The following is a 19954-nucleotide window of genomic DNA, read 5'->3' as shown; positions in this document are numbered from 1 at the left end:
AGTTTCTCTTGCAACACCCTACTCAACTGAGTTTAAAACGTTAACAAAACTACCTTGTATTTCATCAGAAATATTTTCTCCCCTCCTCAGGGTGTCACGTTTCCAGCTATGCATGCCATGTGGTCTTCCTGGGCTCCGCCTCTTGAGAGAAGCAAGCTTCTTAGCATTTCATATGCGGGTGAGTCAACTGTTCTTATAAGAGTGTTTTCTACAACTTGTTATGTGTATATCAACCTCGGGGAAAAAGTGTTTGCACGCCAGAGCATGCGATGTCAGATGCCTCCTTGGGGAAAATAAGGTTTGAGGGGTATAACTTTATTATTAATTTTTCTCTTTGGCTCAATGACATATCGCAATGTGGCTTAATTGACTAATGTCATTTTCTCCATCCATCATCATTTATTTCAAAACATGTTGCATTTTCAGATATTGGTATAGAGAATGCTGGGTTTCTTTTAAAGTCCAATAGCTGGAAAATTGAACACTTTTGTCCTTAAATTGCAATCTCTAATTCGATTGTCTAGTGAGTATATCATGACTCACAACCCCTCTCTTCGTACATCTTTTTTCTATGCATTTATTTGCTGTCATTTTGATCTATGGGTGAGAGAGCATGAGCTTCATATGTGAATTTATAGTTTTACCGGATCACACACTGAGTGAAAACTTTTTGATCTGACTGCTTTTATTTATTTTTTTATTTTTGTGAGGAAGATCAGCCCTGAGCTAACATCCATGCTAATCCTCCTCTCTTTTTTTTTCTTTTTTTTTGCTGAGGAAGACCGGCTCTGAGCTAACATCTATTGCCAATCCTCCTCCTTTTTTTTCCCCCAAAGCCCCAGTAGATAGTTGTGCGTCATAGTTATGTCATAGTTGCACATCCTTCTAGTTGCTGTATGTGGGACGCGGCCTCAGCATGGCCAGAGAAGCGGTGAGTCGGTGCGTGCCCGGAATCCAAACCCGGGCCGTCAGTAGCGGAGCGTGCGCACTTAACCGCTAAGCCACGGGGCCGGCCCTGACTGCTTTTAAATACAGTGGTTGGGAAAGGCCTCTCTGTGGTGACTTTAAGGATAAGAATGAACCAGTCATGTGAAGAGCAGGAAAAGAGCATTCCAGCCAATCAGAATAGCGTGTACAAGAAGAGCTCTTGGGCAGGAAAAACATAAGGGTTGAAAGAAATGAAAAACCACTGTGGGTGGCCAGAACATAATGAATAAAGGGGATAATGGCAGAAGCTGAGGTTAGAGAAATAGACAAGAGCCAGATTATATCAGGCCTTACAGGTCACAGGAAGGAATGTAGTCGGGTTTTTTTTTCCAAAATACAATGGGGAAACATCAGAGGTTTTAATCAAGAGAGAGACATGATCCAGTTTACGTTTTAAGAAGGTGATTCTTGCAGCTATGCAGAGATTGATGTGAGAAATGGAGAAGTTCAAGAACAGGTACTATCTCTGTTTCCCCTTTACCTGTTGAATAAAGTCTAAGCTTGAACTAGGGGTCAAGATTCTTAACAGTCTTCACCGCTTCATTTCAGCTAGCCTAGTCCGTGGCACACAGTGCCTGACGTGGAGTAGATGTTCAGTAACTATCCAACCTATTTTTCTAGGCTTTATCTTCTGTTCCTTTCCTTCACCCAAGTGAAGTTCCCAAACCCACCCTCTGCTTTCCTACTTGCACTGCTTTGCTCATCCTGCTACATCTGCCTCTGTATCTTCTCTTACCTTGTTTCTATGAGACCAAATCTTACCCATCTTTTCAAAGTCTGTTGCCACTTCTTACATCTTTTCCTGACATTTGGAAGTCAGAGGTAATCTGTCCCATATTTGAACTTCCATATTGCTCTGTGACACTTAATATGTAATAATTATTTATCTATATTTATTTCCTATATAAAACTAAAACTTGTGACTAGAAACAATGTCTGATTATTTTAGCATCCACTGTACCTACTAAGATGTCTTGTGTTTGGTGGTTAAAACGAATTTTATTATTCATTTATCTGAAACAATTGTTTGTAATCTATTTTGGACAAATTGTATTATTGAAAGCGTCATTCTTATTTCATCAAGTATGCTGCAGTGGGTTTTGTTTATCAGCCTTAGAGACCATCTCTAAACCTTTCCCCAAACCCCTGATTTCTAACACATTTACTAGTATTGTGGCATTTACTAACTCATATTATATAAGAAGTCTTATACTGATTAATCCCTTCTAATTCATCAATAGCTACGTAGTTGTCACTGAGGTAACTACATACTAATGTATACGTTTTACATATTGTGTTTTCTAATAATCCTTTAAGAGAATGGATTGTTTATATTTACATGTGATTGATTCAACTCCTGTAGGATCTGAATCATTCTTTCTTTTCTCCAGTATCTGTTACCCTCTTCTTTAAGCAGGAGACCTGTCCCCTGTTTGTTCATCTCTCTCCAAAGTTTACAAAGTCTTTGTTGTTGTTCTAGGAGCACAGCTTGGGACAGTAATTTCTCTTCCTCTGTCTGGAATAATTTGCTTGTATATGAATTGGACTTATGTCTTCTACTTTTTTGGTAAGTTTATTCAAAAATTTAACCTAAATTATAATGTAACAAACCCAAAATCTAATAGAAGGAATAATTGGTTAAAAATATATATTTCAACTCACTGAAATAACTATCTCCTAAACCACGAAGCTCTAAAATGCATACTGATAACTTGTTTTTCAAGTTTAAATGGTTAAAATGATCTAGCTGAGTTATACCTCATGTTAATTTTGGAATATTTCTCAATAGAAACTGCTTAAATGGGACTTAAATGCTATACTTACTGTCAAAAATTACTATGTTGGATATTATAAAAATGTATATTTTGAAAATATTTCTTCTCAGCAAAGTAAGGTGCTCTCACTTGGTAGTTTTAACCTTTTTTTCTTTGTATTTAGTCCCAGGGCCTTTCATTTCTCAATTTTATTAGCAGGATGATACACATTTTTAATAAATTAGATTGCCGCATAGACATTTCATGCAGGAAATATATCTGCAATTGAAACAAAAAACAAATCAATAAACAAAAACAGATACCCATGGAAATAATAGATTGTGGAAATTTATTTTTTAAAAGATTTGTGTGGTAGACCCTGATAGGCAGAGTCTTGTGGTTAAAAGTTGTTCTCTTCAAAATTAATAGGAAACAATACAGATAGCAATTATCCTATTAAAGAATTAGGAGAGAAACTTGAAATGAAAACTAAGCTGAAACCAATTTTACATTGAGTTTATAGTTACATAATTTTTTCAAGACATGTAAAACTTGCTGTTGGTGCATTTTAATTATATTTAATTATTTTCTATTTTAAGGTATAGTTGGAATCATTTGGTTTATTTTATGGATCTCATTAGTTAGTGATACACCAGAAACCCACAAGAGAATCTCCCACTATGAAAAGGAATACATTCTTTCATCATTAAGAAATCAGGTATGGACTTTGGCACATTTAAAAAATAATTTCAGAACCTTTTTTTCTTCAGAATTAAGATACTGATGTTTTTTATATATATTTCTATTGTGCATGCTCTAGGCAAAGTAGAGCAGACAAATGAAATAAATGTACAAAGTATTGGTTTGTTTTGTCTGAGAAATTTCAGTTCTTTCTAGATTAAATCTATGAAAAATTACTTTTCTAAGTCATTTTAAACCTTCTAGAGTAATGATTGATTATCAAGTGAGTCTTAAGTTTGTCTTCTTAATTTAGAAAATAAAATGTGTTATTTATGAAAGGAATCTTATAGTTACATTCTAAATGTTAGTTATTAGAAAGCTAACTAGTGTGTTTTTATCTGTATTTTAAATGAGTGTAATTTAATAAGGAGGACAGCACGTTTATCATCATATATAATAATATAATATAGATACCTGTTTGCTCCTCTAGAGTAGATCTTTAAAAAAAAAATTATATCTTATTAAAGCCATATTTTTATCACTTAATCAAGCACCATAGCAAGTCAGAAAAAAAAGTCTGTCATAATTTAATATGGTAAATTCTCAAGCCATGGAAAGAAAATATTTGTCTTTTGGGAGGAATAAAAGAGGAACATGAAAACATTAGGAAAAATTAAAATATATACATTTTTTTCTTAGCATTATTAATGGCTTCATAGTTTATTAGTTTAAGAACAAAATATTTCATGTAAAACTCTTTTTGCCCATTAAGTTACTATTATTGATATTTTTATTTTTTTTTTCTTTTTTGCTGAGGAAGATTCACCCTGAGCTAACATCCACTGCCAATCTTTCTGTTTGTGTATGTGAGCCACCACCATAGCATGGCCACTGGCAGACAAGTGGTATAGGTCTGTGCCTGGGAACAAAACCTGGGCTGCCCAAGTGGAGTGTGCTGGACTTAACCGCTAGGCCATTGGGGCTGGCCCTTCAATTTTTATATATATTATAATCAAGCAGTAATTAAATATTTACTCAGTCACATTTCTTTTTAAGTTTTTCAGTTTTGCTACAAATGTCTATAAGCTACTAAACTTGAAGAAATATGGCATCTCTCGGTCTTTGCTGAAGGTTGGCAGAAACTTAGAAGAGATCAATCATGTAATAAAGAAAGTTACTTTGAGATCTTAGTGTCCTCTGTGATGTTACTCAAATGAGTCACCCACTTTTTCCCCTTAGGAACAGGTAAAAAGAATTTAATGCATTGTAAACAGGTCTTGCCACATAAAACTTGATATGTTTTGTCTCATTTTCTCAGCGTTGATGGTCAGCAGCTTGCTTCTTCCAATACTGCATTTTTATCATTATTTTTATGGACTTATGAAACCTTTTAGTTTGTTTAGATTTTTTAAAAATCTTTGTCTACCTTGATATGTGTCTAAATCTGTCCATTATCCAAACCTAAGGTTAATTTGTTTTTCCATGTGCTTCAGAAAATGGAATCTTCAGAAGCAAGAGGAGTTAGTAGGATTAGGTTTCATAGAACCTCAGACTGCATTCTTTAACCAGATGATGATGTAGTTGAAGATGTCATAAAATAATGATGTGTTACCTGAAGCTCCACCTTTAAATCTTGGATCCAAGAAATGTGCAGCATCTGCTGTACTTCATTCATTCTTTAAACATTTTTTGAGAACTTCCTATGTCCTAGGTTCTTTGTTAGGTACTGAGGACTTAAAAATTAATAAGAGAAAGAAAACGAACAAGACATGGTTCTTGCGGGACCCGTCATCTCCAGAGGGAGACAGACATGGATGAACAGAACTTCAGTATAGCAGAGGCTGCATAATGCCGTGCTATAAGATACCCAGTACACCTGGAACAGAGAAGGCAGGGTCCTCGGCCATCCTGGGGACAGATAGGAAAGCTCTCTGGTGTCGATGCCCTCTCACCAAAGACCATCAGGAACATACCGTGGTTGAACAAAGTTGGGGTTCCTGGTGTGTTGCAGTGCGGGAGAAGGCACACCCTGAGGACCACAGGGCATCTCGGTGAGAGTTGAGAGGAGCTGGTTCGAGTTTAGAATTGAGGAAGCTGTAAAGAACCCATGTTTTGCTCTGGAATTGGTGCTGTCAGAAAGCAGTAGCAATTTTATGATTGAGTGTCTTAACCCGAAGGTGGAGCTAAAGCTCTAATAGGTAAAGGAGCAGCAGGGAGAGGAGATGTCTGCCCCTTTTTGTGGTGAACGGCGCTCTTGTTTCCGTCTGTGCTCAGACGTGGCTGTGGAGTGGTTTAGCTTCTGGCTTGCTCATCCTGCTGGCAGAGTGGCTTTGTTCACGCTTAGAGGGAGGACAGCACGGCCCAGCTGCTAGGAGCAGGCCAGCTCAGGTGATAATGGCCAGGGGCTGCTTTCATCGGAACAGTCTTGAAAGGGAATTCGAGTTAACCAGCCACACCGGGGGAGTGAGCGAGAGCAGGTGTTTCAGCCAAGGATGCGGGGTGAGCAGAGGCCCGCGGGAGAGTGGCGTCGGCCAGGGAGTGAGCAGTGAGCAACGGCTGACATGACCCTCAGACGGGGCAGAGGGCGCAGGGGACGCAGTGGGGCACAAGTCAGGTCACGGGGGTCCCGGCCGCGCTGAGGAGCTTAGATCTCATCCTTCAAACACTGGGATGCCATGAATTGTCTGTGAACCTGAGGGGACAGAAGGAGGTTTGAGTTGTAGAAAGCTTATGCCGACAGTTTCGTGGAGGGAAAATCACAGCCAGACAAGCAGGGGCTCCAGTTGGAACACTTTCTCTGTTATCCAGCCAAGAAAAAGTCAACCCTTAGAGGCAGAAATGTGATTTCATTCTTATAGTAAGTAGATTTTACATTTATGACAGCATACCGAGTTCTAATTCTGATTCAGAAATTGTTACAAAAGAGAAATACAATCTTCAGGGCACTCTGCAGGTAAACTCGGAGGGCCGGCCCGTGGCCAGCGTGGCTGGGCTGCCCTGTCGAGTGAGCACTCTCAGCCCATCAGCCCCAGCTCTGTGCTGGAGACCGTTTTCTCATCAACTGGAAGACACCACCGCTTCACCCGCTGAGGCTTGCTCAGCTAAGAGAGCTGGTATTGGTTTTTCCTTTTCTTTACTTAATTCTTGAACACAGCATATTTTATAACTGTTTCCTTCTCCTTTATGCCTTTTAGAAAGAGTAGACAATTTTGCAACGTTATGAAGCAAATGGGGACCTTGGTTTGAATATTTAGTTGCCATAAATTAAGAAGGCTTATTGCGTGCAACTTTTCCTAAATCAATTTGCTGTTACTTGCATATGACAGGAAAACATTTTTTGTGAAGTTGCACATAGAAGATAGTCAAATATTTGTTGAATGACCTTACCCTCCCTATATTCTAGATTTCACACATCTGACAACAAATAATTTTTTGTGGTTTGTCCTTTTCTGTTTCAACTTTTATGAAAAAAAGCTGATTGAGCTATTATTACAAATTTAATGATACCTTCTCTATATAAGATTCCAGACCTCATTGATTGTTCCTTCAGAAATTCTATCATCAAATATCTAAAGAAAATTTGCTGTCAAAATGTTGGCTGGGCAAATGATCTGAGCAGTTTAAAAATTACCTTCCCAGTGTATTTTCCTTTATCAGCAGTGGCATTTAAGAAGAGTGTAGAGCTCTGATAAGAACTTGCATAATGTGTTTGCCAACATTTAGGTATAATGAAGCCATGGAGAGTGTGTGACGTTGGTGATGGACAAGTCATCTCTGACAGTAATGTTTTAGAAACAATAGCAAGAGAATCATTTCTAGATCTAGAATATCAAAAACAAGCTGTTTGCACTTTATTAGGGTCTTACCTTGAGCCTGTGTTGTCCATTGTGGTAGCCACCAGCCCATGTGGCTATTGAATTTTAATTTAATTAAAAATTCAGTTCCTCTGGCACAATAGCCATATTGCACAGGCTAAGAGCCACATGTGGCTGCTGGCTACCGTATTGGGCGATGCAGATAGAGCACATTTCCATCATCTTAGAAAGTTCTATAGGACAGCGCTACCTTACAACCTGAACAGATTTTTTTAATGTCTGCTGGATACTTGGATAGTTTCTCTTAGTAACATTTAAAAATTCATCTTTAACTTGAATGTTTTTATAAATGAAGATATTTCGCCCCTGAAATATAACTTATAATATGGAAATACTATAAATTGATCTCACAATTCTTATTGGGAGGAAAGAAAACTGTTGTTGTATACCCAGTTTACAGATGAACACTAAGCTGTAACATGTGCATATCATACTCGTCTTCCCAAACCTCTAACTCTGTGGGCCTTGTATTCCTGCAATAACTGGCTATTGAGAGCCTGCCACATGTCAGGCTTACGTGTGGGACATACAGCTGGTTTCTTTATCCCCCAGCTGTTAAGATATAATTGACGCATAACATTGTGTCAGTTTAAAGTGTATAATGTAATGATTTGATACTCTTAGATATTACAAAATGATTACCACAACAGGGTTAGCTGACACCTCCATCACCTCACATAATTACTGTTTCTTTTTTGTGGTGACAACATTTAAGATCTCTCTTTAGCAACTTTCAAGTGCATAGTACAGTGTTGTTAACTATAGTCACTATGCTGCACATTAGGTCCCCAGAACTTATTCCTCTTATAACTAAAGTTTCTACCCTTTGACCAACATCTCCCCATTCCCCGCCCCACCCCCTCAGCCCCTGGCAACCACCATTCTACTCTGTTTCTATGAGTTCCATTTTTTTTATTCCACATATAAGTTATATCATACAGTGTTTGTCTTTCTCTGTCTGATTTATTTCACTTAGCATAATGCCCTCATCCATCCATGTTGTCGAAAATGGTAATATTTCCTTTTCCGTGGCTGGGTGCTAAGACATTGTTCTCCAAGGGCTCCCAGACCTCGGCCAAGAGGGGCTGGAGCTGATTCACAGCCACTTCAGGGTTCGCAGCCAGGACCGAGGTCTCTGTGTCTTCTTCCCAGTGCACAGGTGTCTAAGACTCCTCCTAGGTCCCTTGGCGTATGGTGCTGGGTCCCACAGCCCCACAAAACTTTTGTCTATGGATGGATGCCAAGTTGTTGTTGGGGGTGGGGGGTACACGAGCAGGGGACACCTTATTCGTCCATCTTGCTGATGTCACTCTGCTCATATAGCTGCTCTTGGTTGGGTGATTTTCCAGAAACATCAGATGATCAAAAATTCAGTTGCTATTTATAGGCTGTGAAAATATGCCAGTTTGGCTAAATTTGCTTCATTCGTACAAACAAGATTATGTCTAAATACTGGTGAAAAGCTACAAAAGCTATTATTCAGAGCCATACATTCTTCTGAAACATGATTGTCAATGAGTGTAAATACATATAGCAGGAATCTTAAAATTATTACATATTTCAGGTTAAAGTTTATATTTCCAGGAGGGAGGATACATTATTCAGAGATCAGATAGATTTAAGCTCGTACCTTTCAGCACAAAAGTGTGATTTCACTTCCTTTGTGGGTTTCAAAGCCATATAAAAAGAGCTATGTCCCAAATTCCTTTAAATTCTAAAATCTCTAGACTGGTCTTTTCCTTCCACTTTGCCCTGAGCTTTTCAAGCAAGGGAGGTGGAGGAGGAGGTTGCAGATTTCTTTAATCTCTGTAGCAATGGGTCCTGAATTTTGCTGCACATCGAAATCACCTGGGGATCTTTAGAAACTGCCACCTACCTCCCACCCACCCCTAACCTGACTTAATTGGTCTGGGGTGACATCTTGGCCTAAGGGTTTTTTAAGCTCCCCAGGTGATTCTAATGTGTAACAAAGGTTGGGAACCATTGCTCGATAGAATCACCAGTGAAGACTTTTAAAATATACACCCTGGCCCTGCACTCAGAGGTTTTGTTTTTGTTTTCGATTCAGTAGGATGGGGTAGAGCACAGCCATCTGTAATTTTGAAGTGTCAAAGGTGATTCTGAAGCATAACTGGATTTGAGAACCACTGCTGTATAAGAATAAATGTTCCCTTGCCGTCTCTCCCCCCATATCCTCTACGTCTTTGATACATAGTGGAAAACACAAGAGCATATCTACCAAGTCAAATAAAAAGTCTCTAGGAAAAAGGCCACAAGAAGGTTGATACTGATGAACCCTGGAGGCAGAAACATAGATTGCTCTAGCTTTTGAGAAGAAACCACAGAGCCTCGGTATACAGGAAATGTAATAATCTGATGCCCTAGACCAGTGGCTTTCTTAATCATGCGTCAATAAAAAGGTGAAGGCTAACAATCTGAATATATGTGTATTTATTCATGGTTATCTACATGTACTACTGTACTTATGTACACTATAAAACATACGTAAAAATAGACTTTTAAAGGGTGAATAAGATGAAATAAACAATATATACATAAGTTTTACATTTTAATAGGAAAAAACTTTTTATCACTTGAAAATTAGTAATAGTGATGTTTAGTCAGAGCGGTGTTGGAACGTGCTGTGTTGGGTGAGCCTGCCATGGTTTTGCTTGGTGAGGTAGCTGACAAAGGCCTCATGTGAGGAAGTATCAGCTCTGCTATTTTCTCAGTGTTCATTGATGCTTACGTTATTAGAATTCTCTTCTATTGACTCTCTCTATAAGAATCTTTTGAAGATGCTGTTGATTTTGTAAATTTGTTTTAATTAAAACTGGCTAATAAAATCCATAATTCCATTTAAAAAGGCAGGTATAAACTGTAATATGCTGCAGTACACTGAAGGCACCAACAAGTGCAGATGCTGTTAACCCCTTTGGATTGGGGCGATCGTATGACATGTGATTGTCTGGCATACTCCAGGGACAACCTATTTATTAAATATTAATAAAGCCTAATTTCTTTTTTAGAATGGAAGTGAGTATAGATAGAATTCTGTCCTTCCACACCTCCATGGATCATCTTGCACCCCCTGGAGTGCTCATACCCTACTTTGAAGACCATTACTCCAGATAGCTGCATAAAAAAACCTGTTGCACAGTTCTTATAAATCACTGTAATTGAATAAATATTAGATAATGAAATATGAATTCTGATAGGAGTTCCAATCTCTTTGCACTTATGTCAACCTCTGAATTTGATTATGAAACTACTCCCTTTTTTATAGATGGGGAAATTAGTACTTTAGGTGACTGCTGAAATTCATAAGGAGTGTTTAGGGTTGACATTATAGCTCTAAGATTACATTTCTGTTTTTTCTTCTAATCTGAGTCATGGACTCTCTATTGATGTTTAATATTTCAAAAGACTTGGTTTAAAAGTCGGGAATTTGCTAATCATGGCTGATAATGTGTTCTAGACAAAATTTCAGCTGATAAGGCACAGATCTAAACATAGCTGTAGCTTATCCCAATTGTGCTTGTTTTTTCCAGCTTTCTTCACAGAAGTCAGTGCCATGGATACCCATGCTAAAATCACTGCCACTTTGGGCTATTGTGGTTGCACATTTTTCTTATAACTGGACTTTTTATACTTTATTGACGTTATTGCCTACATATATGAAGGAGATCCTAAGGTTTAATATTCAAGAGGTAAGAAAAAATAATCATCTGCTTCTTATAGAGAGTGTACATTTTAAACTGCACACAGAATTTGTTTTGTTTTGTTTTTTTGAGGAAGATTGGCCCTAAGCTAACATCGGTTGCCAGTCTTCCTCCTTTTTTCCTTTTTTCTCCCCAAAGTCCCAATAGATAGTTGCATGTCATAGTTATACATCCTTCTAGTTGCTCTATGTGGGACGCCGCCTAAACATGGCTTGATGAGCAGTGAGCAGGTCTGCGCCCAGGATCTGAACCAGGGAACCCCGAAGCAGAGCACGTGAACTTAACCACTACGCCACCGGTCTGGCCCCAGAATTTGTTTTTATCTATATTGAAGTTCAGTTGTTTTGTGTCTTCCATTTTACTCTGATAAACTAAATTCTAGAGACTTCTCCTTTTGGCCTCATAGTTCCTTCTTTTCTCAGTGTGAGTTAACTCTTGATTCAAGGTACCTTTTGGCTGGGATCCCCTTTAACCATAAAGGTCTTGCTAGTCCGTAGTAACATGCCAGGATTTCAGATGACAAATGCAAGTAGTACCAGTATCCCCTGTAAAAGGGCTGGTGGGGGCTCTGCTGACCACTGGGAGGAGAGTGGGATTCGCAGGTTCTTGTGGGGAGGTTGCTCTGCAGCTAATATTATTTAGGCACTTGCAAAGCTGTGCGAGAAGGGCCGTTCTGAAACTGCCAGTTCGTGTTGAACTCATCAGATAACTCATCCTGTTATCTCTACGTTGACAAATTTTGTCTTTAAAGAGATTGAGGAAGAGCGTAAAGAGAAAGAGGCAGTTTGTAGGGAAAATTGGTGGTATGTTTGTCTTCAAAATGAAGGGTAGATCAAAGACCTAAATGTAAGAAGTAAAACTCTTGGAAAGTGTACATCTTTGTGACCTTGGACTAGGCAACAGTTTCCTATGTATAACACCAAAAGCACAAGTGACCAAAGAAAAAAAATAGATAAATTGGACTTCATCACAATTAAAAACTTTTGTGCCTCAAAGGATACAATCAATAATAAAAACCCACTGAATGGGAGAAAATATTTGCAAATCATATGTCTGATAAGGGTCTGGTATCTAGAATATATAAAGAATTCGGGGCCGGCCCCGTGGCTTAGCGGTTAAGTGCTCTCGCTCCGCTACTGGCGGCCCGGGTTCGGATCCCGGGCGCTCACTGAGGCACCACTTCTCCCGCCATGCTGAGGCCGCATCCCACATACAGCAACTAGAAGGACATGCAACTATGACGTACAACTATCTACTGGGGCTTTGGGGGGAAAAAAAAAGGAGGAGGATTGGCAATAGATGTTAGCTCAGAGCTGGTCTTCCTCAGCAAAAAGAGGAGGATTGGCATGGATGTTAGCTCAGGGCTGAGCTTCCTCACAAAAAAAGAGAATTCGTACAACTCAATAATAAAAAGACAACCCAATTTATGATGGGCAAAGGATTTGAATAGACATTTCTCCAAAGAAGATATACAAACGGCCAATAAGCCCATGTAAAGATGCTCAAAATCATTAGTCATTAGGGAAATGCAAATCAAAACCATAATGAGATACCACTTCACACCTGTTAGAATCCAAAAAACCAGAAAATACCAAGAGCTGGTAAGGATGTAGAGGAAATGGAACCCTCATACATTGATGGTAGGAATGTAAAGCTGCTGTGGAAAACGGTTTGGCAATTCCTCCAAAAGTTAAACATAAAGTTATCTAATGACCCAGCAATTTCATTCCTAGGTCTGTACCCCGGAGAATTGAAAAGATATGTCCACACAAAAATATGTACACGAGTGTTTACAACATCATTACTCATAATAACCAAAAAGTGGAAACAACCTAAATGTCTCATGAATGGATCAAGAGAATGTGATCTGTCCTGCAGTGGAATGTTCCTCAGCCACAAGTGAAGGGTAGCCCCAGAGGTGGAGAAGCAGCCTGGGTGGTGCACGTGAAGACAGCAAGGCTGGCTGCACAACTGCATTAGCTAGCTACATGGACTCGCAGCTTTAAACAGCGTTCAAGTTGAGCTCAGTCACTTATCTCAAAGCATACTGAAAACATTGGCCACATGGACCAAACCTTAAACTTCACAGCTAAGCTATGAAGAACTCCTCTGGCTGCTTTTGAAAACCAAGATCAGTGATACTGAAGTATGTCCGTGAACTGCACTGACAGAAGTTAGGTTGAAATGAGGGTTTGGCAATGGCGTGGGATGGCTTTGTCATGAGAACCTTGTTTCCCAAGCTCTCTGTTAATGGCACCTGGCTGGGCTGTACTACTGTAGCGATGAATTGCATGCAAACTTAAAGGTCATTCCATTGATGTCTCTATTTGAGATTTTCCTGGGAGAACTATGGAAAAAATGAAATACCAATAGCTGGCTGGTCATTAGTGTTGTGTTAATTGCCCTCATCTATTTTTCATTGATTGTTTTTTTTAAATTCTATAATGAGAGACTATAAAACTGGAATCTTTTATTTTGCATTTTTATACAAAAAAGGCATCTTTCTGAATCAAAATTAGAAGAAATGTGAATAGAGTTTGAAAATAATCCTCTAGTTGTATAGAAGCCTCTTTTTAAAATGGATTTTTTTCTTGAAGATCAATATGTTACATTCATGAAATGGCCTTTGTTCAAAATAAAGCTTGCTTTGAGAAGCATTGTTACTTTAAATTATAATTTCGTTAATTTACAGTTTTAAGGCTCTGATCCAATAAGCTTGCTTTTTCATATAAGTTTAGTTTCATTAGTTATCCTCACTTTTCTTTTTTCCTAGTTTTTTACAATTCTGGTGTCCCTATTTCTTACAGCTCAGTGAGGGTTGGGGAAATATCTGTTACCTATTTTGGATCTTAATATTTTGTAATCAATTTTTTAAATAAATGAATACAAGGAATCATATCGTTGAACAGAAAGCATAACAAGTGTGGAAGATGCCCATGGGTGTCTAGATGTTGAAGATTTCAGTAGTTTTAGGTTGTGAAGAGAATTTCAAACATTGGAACTTAGAGTGGAAGAATTCGGTAACTCTGATGAATTACGTCTTATCCCGCTGGGGAACAGGACCAAGATCAGAAAATTTACTTCTCTCTTTGCTACAGTTTATTTATGTGTAGGATTCTGCCACAGATAATGATACATGTGATCCCACTATGCAGAAGTCTAAATGGAATAAAATTCAAAGAGCAAATTACTGAGCTTAATACCAGAAAGAAAAATCGTCAGCTACAGAAGTAGAACTGGAAGCATACAGCATCCGAATATAGAGGACTACAAACTGTGATGGAAAAATTAAATCTTGGGCCGGCCCCGTGGCTTAGCGGTTAAGTACGTGCGCTCCGCTGCTGGCGGCCCGGGTTCGGATCCCGGGCGTGCACTGACGCACCGCTTCTCCGGCCATGCTGAGGCTGCGTCCCACATACAGCAACTAGAAGGATGTGCAGCTATGACCTACAACTATCTGCTGGGGCTTTGGGGGAAAAAATAAATAAATAAAATTATAAAAAAAAAAAAATTTTAATCTTTTCTTAAGCACACTTAAATTTAAAGTATTAAATTTTTCTGCTGTGTACCATTAATGATACAGATGGAATTATTACCAGATTTAAATATCACTGATAAAATATCTTCCTACCATTTTTGTGTGTTTGTAAAACACTCACAGGTGTACCCGTCTCTCTCAGACTATAACAACATTTGTTTTTATCAGACTTAGGCCATTTAGTCTTGGCACCTCAGGTTTATGCTGGGGAAAAATGAGTAGAAAAAAGAAATTTCTCTCTTTTTTTTTTTCCAAGTATGTGTTCTTGATTTTGCAGAATTTCCTAAAAAGCTAACTGTCAAATCATTTTCTACAAAGCAAATAACACATTTCCATGATAAATTTTGTTTCATATCTCCTGATGTTTTCATTTTGTTTAGGTGACAACTTAAAGGAAGAGAAGAGGGGAAAAATAGAGGTCTGTCTGTCACCTCGCTGCCTTTGTCCTCTGCTCCGAGCATGTGCACCAGGCACCTGGCCTAGGTGGTGTTCACTTTAGAATAGCTTCTTAAGCTATACATTTGATTGATGTGGCTTTCTGTATCTATATTTTATTTTATAATAAAAATATTTTTAAGATAAATAAGTGAAAATTGAAGACAAAAACTGTTCATTGGGGAGAATCCATAGGCTAATAGGAAGACTTGTCTTCTCTCACTGAAACCGCAGCCAAAGTCCCAAAGTAACATTCAAAATTACCTTGAGCAGACTGGACTATGTAAACATTAGCTGTATATTGCTGTGTATTTCCTTTGTTTTCCAGTGGTGGTGGATGTGCGTGTCTGTTGTTTTGGTTCTTCCTCCCACCAGAATTAATCCTGTATCTTCTTCTTGCGTCCAGAATGGATTTTTATCTGCAGTGCCTTATTTTGGCTGTTGGTTATGTATGATCCTGTCTGGTCAAGCTGCTGACAATTTAAGGGCAAAATGGAATTTTTCAACTATATGTGTTCGAAGAGTTTTTAGCCTTATAGGTAAGTGAAATGAATCGAGTTTTGTTTGGTTTACGATTATTTACTATGTTTATAGTGCAAGGCAAAATAAAAATGATAATATTAGTCATTTATGTTGTTCACATATCAAAACAGTATGTTTTAATTTTAATGCATGAAGTGCATGGTTCAAGATTCTTTTTGAACCATGCGTTTTGAGGATTAAGATAATATCCTTTTATCTCCACCATAGTCTTCTAAGTATAAAAAAATGGGTTGCTTTCCTGAATATCATCCCCAAAGTTTAAAAATAATTTTGTTTTCAGCTCTAAGTTTGCAGTGAAAATAAAATATTATTTAATTTAAATATTTTAGTTTTATTTAAATATTATTTAAACGTCCATCCCTTTCCTAAGTGAAATCTCAATCCAAAAATATTTAGTAACATCATTATATCAAATGAGGAGCTGTGAGTCAAAGAACTCAAAGGAACCTTAAATAATTATGTGTTTCAGATTCTGCTTTCAGAAAGATAAATTTTAAAACTATCTAGGACAATTATTCAATTTTTTGAAAGATCTTATGTAAGTAGAGACCCTGGAAGTCGCTGATGGCTGTACTTCAGGAATTACATTGTAAAAGGACCCTATTCAGGATAATTCTGCAGATACCTTCTGAGCACCTACTGCTGGAAGGCTGTCCTGTTCCATTGCTTGCTTACTTCAAACAAGAAATGTTTCCACACCTGCAAGTGAAGTAAATATCTTTAGACTCAATTCAATTTTCTCTTTTTTGGCTTCCTGTTGACCTGCTCTGTCTAGTGTGGTAGCCACTAGCCATATGTGGCTATTGAACTTTTTAAAAATAAGTTCCTCAGTTGCAGTACTATTTCCATCATCACAGAGTTCTTGGATCCCACTGCTGTCGACACAGAGAAAAAAGGGCAGCCCACTCGTTAAGTCCCTCCTGTTACCTATATTTCATGCCTAACTGCCTGTAATAAACTATGCTTATTGTCGTCAGTTGTTTAAATCCTAGATGGAGCATTTTTCTAACTTTTTCCAACAGAGTTTATTATTTACTGTATCTTCTTTGGTTATATGGACTTTTTTTTTTTTTTTTTTTGGTGAGGACGATTGGCCCTGAGCTAATATCTGTTGCCAGTCTTCCTCTTTTTTCTGAGGAAGATTGTCCCTGAGCTAACATCTGTGCCCATCCTCCTCTATTTTGTATGTGGGATGCCGCCACAGCATGGCTTGATGAGCGGTGCCTCAGTCCACGCCTGGGATTAGAACCTGTGGAGCCTGGGCCGCCAAAGTAGAGTGGGCTAACTTGACCACTACACCACCGGGCCGGCCCCATATGGATTTTAAATCACGTTCTATATCAACTGTTGCTTCTCTCGAGAACCATGTTTTTCTCTTCTTGCTCACTCTCTAACGTTTAGCTGAGTCCTAGTCACCTGTAGATTTAAGAACATTGCTTAATGAAATTTTCCTTTTACTTTTATATTTGTTGCATTATGCCTATATGTTTTCCGGGAGTTTTTTTTTTCCATGAAACTGCATAATTTAAATTTAGAGACTTCTAGGCAGTACAGTGTTTTTACGGTAGGTGGCAGTGATATTAAGTCTCAGATTTATACTCTGTTAAGGTAGAGCACACCAATGCTGATGCCGGGGCTTCTTTTTCTTCCGTGACTCCTCAACTCCAGGAATGGCTGGCCCTGCGCTGTTCCTGGTAGCTGCAGGGTTTATCGGTTGTGACTATTCTTTGGCTGTCGCATTCCTGACCATATCAACGGCACTGGGAGGCTTTTGCTCTTCTGGATTTAGCATCAACCATCTGGATATTGCTCCTTCGTGAGTACTCATATAAAGATTGGCTATGATTGACTTTAAATTCATTTTTTTTAAATTGTGGCAAAATATACATAACATAAAATTTACCATTTTAACCATTTTAAAATGGTGTACAGTTCTGTGGCGTTAAGTATATTCACATTGTTGTGTTTCCCATCACCACCATCCATCTCCAGACTTTTTTGTTCTTCCCAACGAAAACTCTGTACCCGTTAAACAGTAGCTCCTCATCCCCTCCTCCCAGCCCCTGGCAACCACCACTGTACTTTCTGTCTCTATGAATTTGACTACTCTAGGAATGATTTTAAATTCTTAAACAAGATTTCAGTTTACATGGTAATTAAAGCATGAAATTGTTTTTAATTAAACTTTTAACTGTCATCACCTTTGTACACAGTGTTCCCATAAACACACTACATAGAATACTTTATAACTTGTGTCTGTCCACCCAACTAGAATAGGATCTCTGAAGGCAGAGACTCTGTCTTACCCTCCTCAGGGCTCAACATGATGCGTGGCACATAGTGGGCATTTAGTTGGATGGATGGATGAATGCCCAAGACCAGACCCAGGTATTTGTTCAATTATTATCTTCCCTATGTGCACACATATTTGTCTAGCACTTGATAGCTTACAAATCACTTTCACAAACATTATCTTGTTTTATCCTTAAAGCATTCCTATGAGAAAGGTATTCTTGACCTATTTTATGACTAAGGAAACTCAGATTCAGAGAAGCTAAGTGATTTGTCTTAGACCACACGGCTAATAAATGACAGAGCCAAAACTTGAACCTAGAATTCTTACTTTTAAGCCTAGAATTCCCCCTAAAGCCACCTCTCTGGAAATATTCTTTGGGCCCCATACTTCTAGAATTCTTTTGTGCCAGTTGACAAGGTAGAGGAAAGAACTGTGCAAATATTTTAACCCAGAAGACTTGGCACACTTAATTTTTTTTTAAATAATGGATATAAATTTATTTTTGGAGAAAAGACAGGTGGTCTTCTACCATCTTTCCCCTACCCCAAATCCTACACACCTAGATAACCACAGAATCTTCTTTTTTTTTTTTTTTTTGTGAGGAAGATCAGCCCTGAGCTAACATCCATGCTAATCCTCCTCTTTTTGTTGAGGAAGACCGGCTCTGAGCTAACATCTATTGCCAATCTTCCTCCGTTTTTTTCCCCAAAGCCCCAGTAGATAGTTGTATGTCATAGTTGCACATCCTTCTAGTTGCTGTATGTGGGACGTGGCCTCAGCATGGCCGGAGAAGCAGTGCGTCGGTGCACCGGGCCGCCAGTAGCGGAGCGTGAGCATTTAACCGCTAAGCCAAGGGCCGGCCCAAGAATCTTCTGATTCCTGTTAATCCTCAGTCTTGGGGCCAGCCCGGTGACACAGCGGTTAAGTGCGCGTGCTCCACTGCGGCGGCCCGGGGCTCGCTGGTTCGGATCCCGGGCGCGCACTGACACACCACTTGTTGAGCCATGCTGTGGCAGCGTCCCATATAAAGTAGAGAAAGATGGGCACGGATGTTAGCTCAGGGCCAATCTTATTCAGCAAAAAGAGGAGCATTGGCATCAGATGTTAGCTCAGGGCTAATCTTCCTCACAAAAAAAACCCTCAGTCTTCCATCCCTTCAATCAGTACTTCAAGATAAGCTCCCCTAACCTGACTGTCACAGAATTCAAGCAGACCTTTGAAATCATTCTAATCTAGTCTCTCATTTTATATAAGAAGTCCAAGAAGGTTCCATGGGATTTGAGTCTTAGTGCGCACATCTCATGGCTGAGTCCTGGCTGCCACTCTGCAGTGCCATCTACTGATGCCCATGCTCGGCCCCTGCACTAGTGCCTTTTCATCTCCATCCCCTGGAATCCTTCCCATTTCACACCCCAGTTCTTCAAAAAGCCTTTCCAGACCATGACTGCCTGCTTTTCTCTCCTCCTTTTCTCAGTGCATTCCATTTATAATTTTATGCTAGATGCATTCATATTAACTGCCTTACCTTAATTTGTAATCATTTCTAAATGTAACTCTTATCTATCCTATCTCCCCAATTTGGATGTAAGCCCCCTCAGACTGCAGTCTTCCATGTCCATATCACGGCTTCGGCACACAGAGAGGCACACCAGTCCGTGCTTGTCACTCAGTTGATTGACATGATCATACCATGACAGTGGAAGCTGCAGTGTGCTTATCCCTCACAGTGGGGAACCAAGCAGAGAAAACCAGGAGCACTTAGACATTGGACCAAGAAGCCATTTGACATAAATGGGAATCCAAGCAGAAGCTCTGGGACTGTGAGCTCTGAGAGCGCAGGGGCCAAGTCTGTCTCGTTCCCCCGCGTGCTGGGCCGTGGTCGGGCGCAGTCAAGTGCATGAATGGAATAATGAAATAGACTTGAATATTCAGTACTGTGTTAACATTCTTTCTGAAAACCATTTGTGTATTGATCTTAAAGATTTTTTTTTTATTTTTATTTTTTGCCCCCAAAGCCCCAGTAGATAGTTGTATGTCACAGCTGCACACCCTTCTAGTTGCTGTATGTGGGACTCGGCCTCAGGATGGACAGAGAAGTGGTGCCTCGATGTGCACCCGGGATC

General features: G+C 39.1%; 1 protein-coding gene across 8 annotated transcripts in view; it reads left to right on the top strand.

The window, feature by feature from the left end:
• Positions 1-19954, top strand: part of SLC17A5 (solute carrier family 17 member 5) — a 56193-nt gene that overhangs the window by 15697 nt on the left and 20542 nt on the right. For 4 of the 8 annotated variants that reach the window (XM_087443772.1, XM_004422037.3, XM_087443777.1 and 1 more), the window contains 6 exons: positions 91-178; positions 2468-2554; positions 3341-3459; positions 10849-11007; positions 15399-15531; positions 17204-17351. In XM_087443772.1, coding sequence (XP_087299898.1) covers positions 91-178; positions 2468-2554; positions 3341-3459; positions 10849-11007; positions 15399-15531; positions 17204-17351 — 734 coding nt within the window. Of the gene's footprint in view, positions 1-90; positions 179-2467; positions 2555-3340; positions 3460-10848; positions 11008-15398; positions 15532-17203; positions 17352-17807; positions 18399-19420; positions 19895-19954 lie in introns of those variants that run through there. The other 4 variants (XR_015555201.1, XM_087443775.1, XM_087443774.1 and 1 more) reach the window with 4 other exon arrangements.

The sequence above is a fragment of the Ceratotherium simum genome, chromosome 19 (genome assembly GCF_057802395.1).
Source record: "Ceratotherium simum simum isolate JZ-2026a chromosome 19, ASM5780239v1, whole genome shotgun sequence".
Classification (NCBI taxonomy): Eukaryota; Metazoa; Chordata; class Mammalia; order Perissodactyla; family Rhinocerotidae; genus Ceratotherium; species Ceratotherium simum.
Note: the sequence above shows the minus strand (reverse complement) of the source record. Positions and strands in the feature narration are given on the sequence as shown.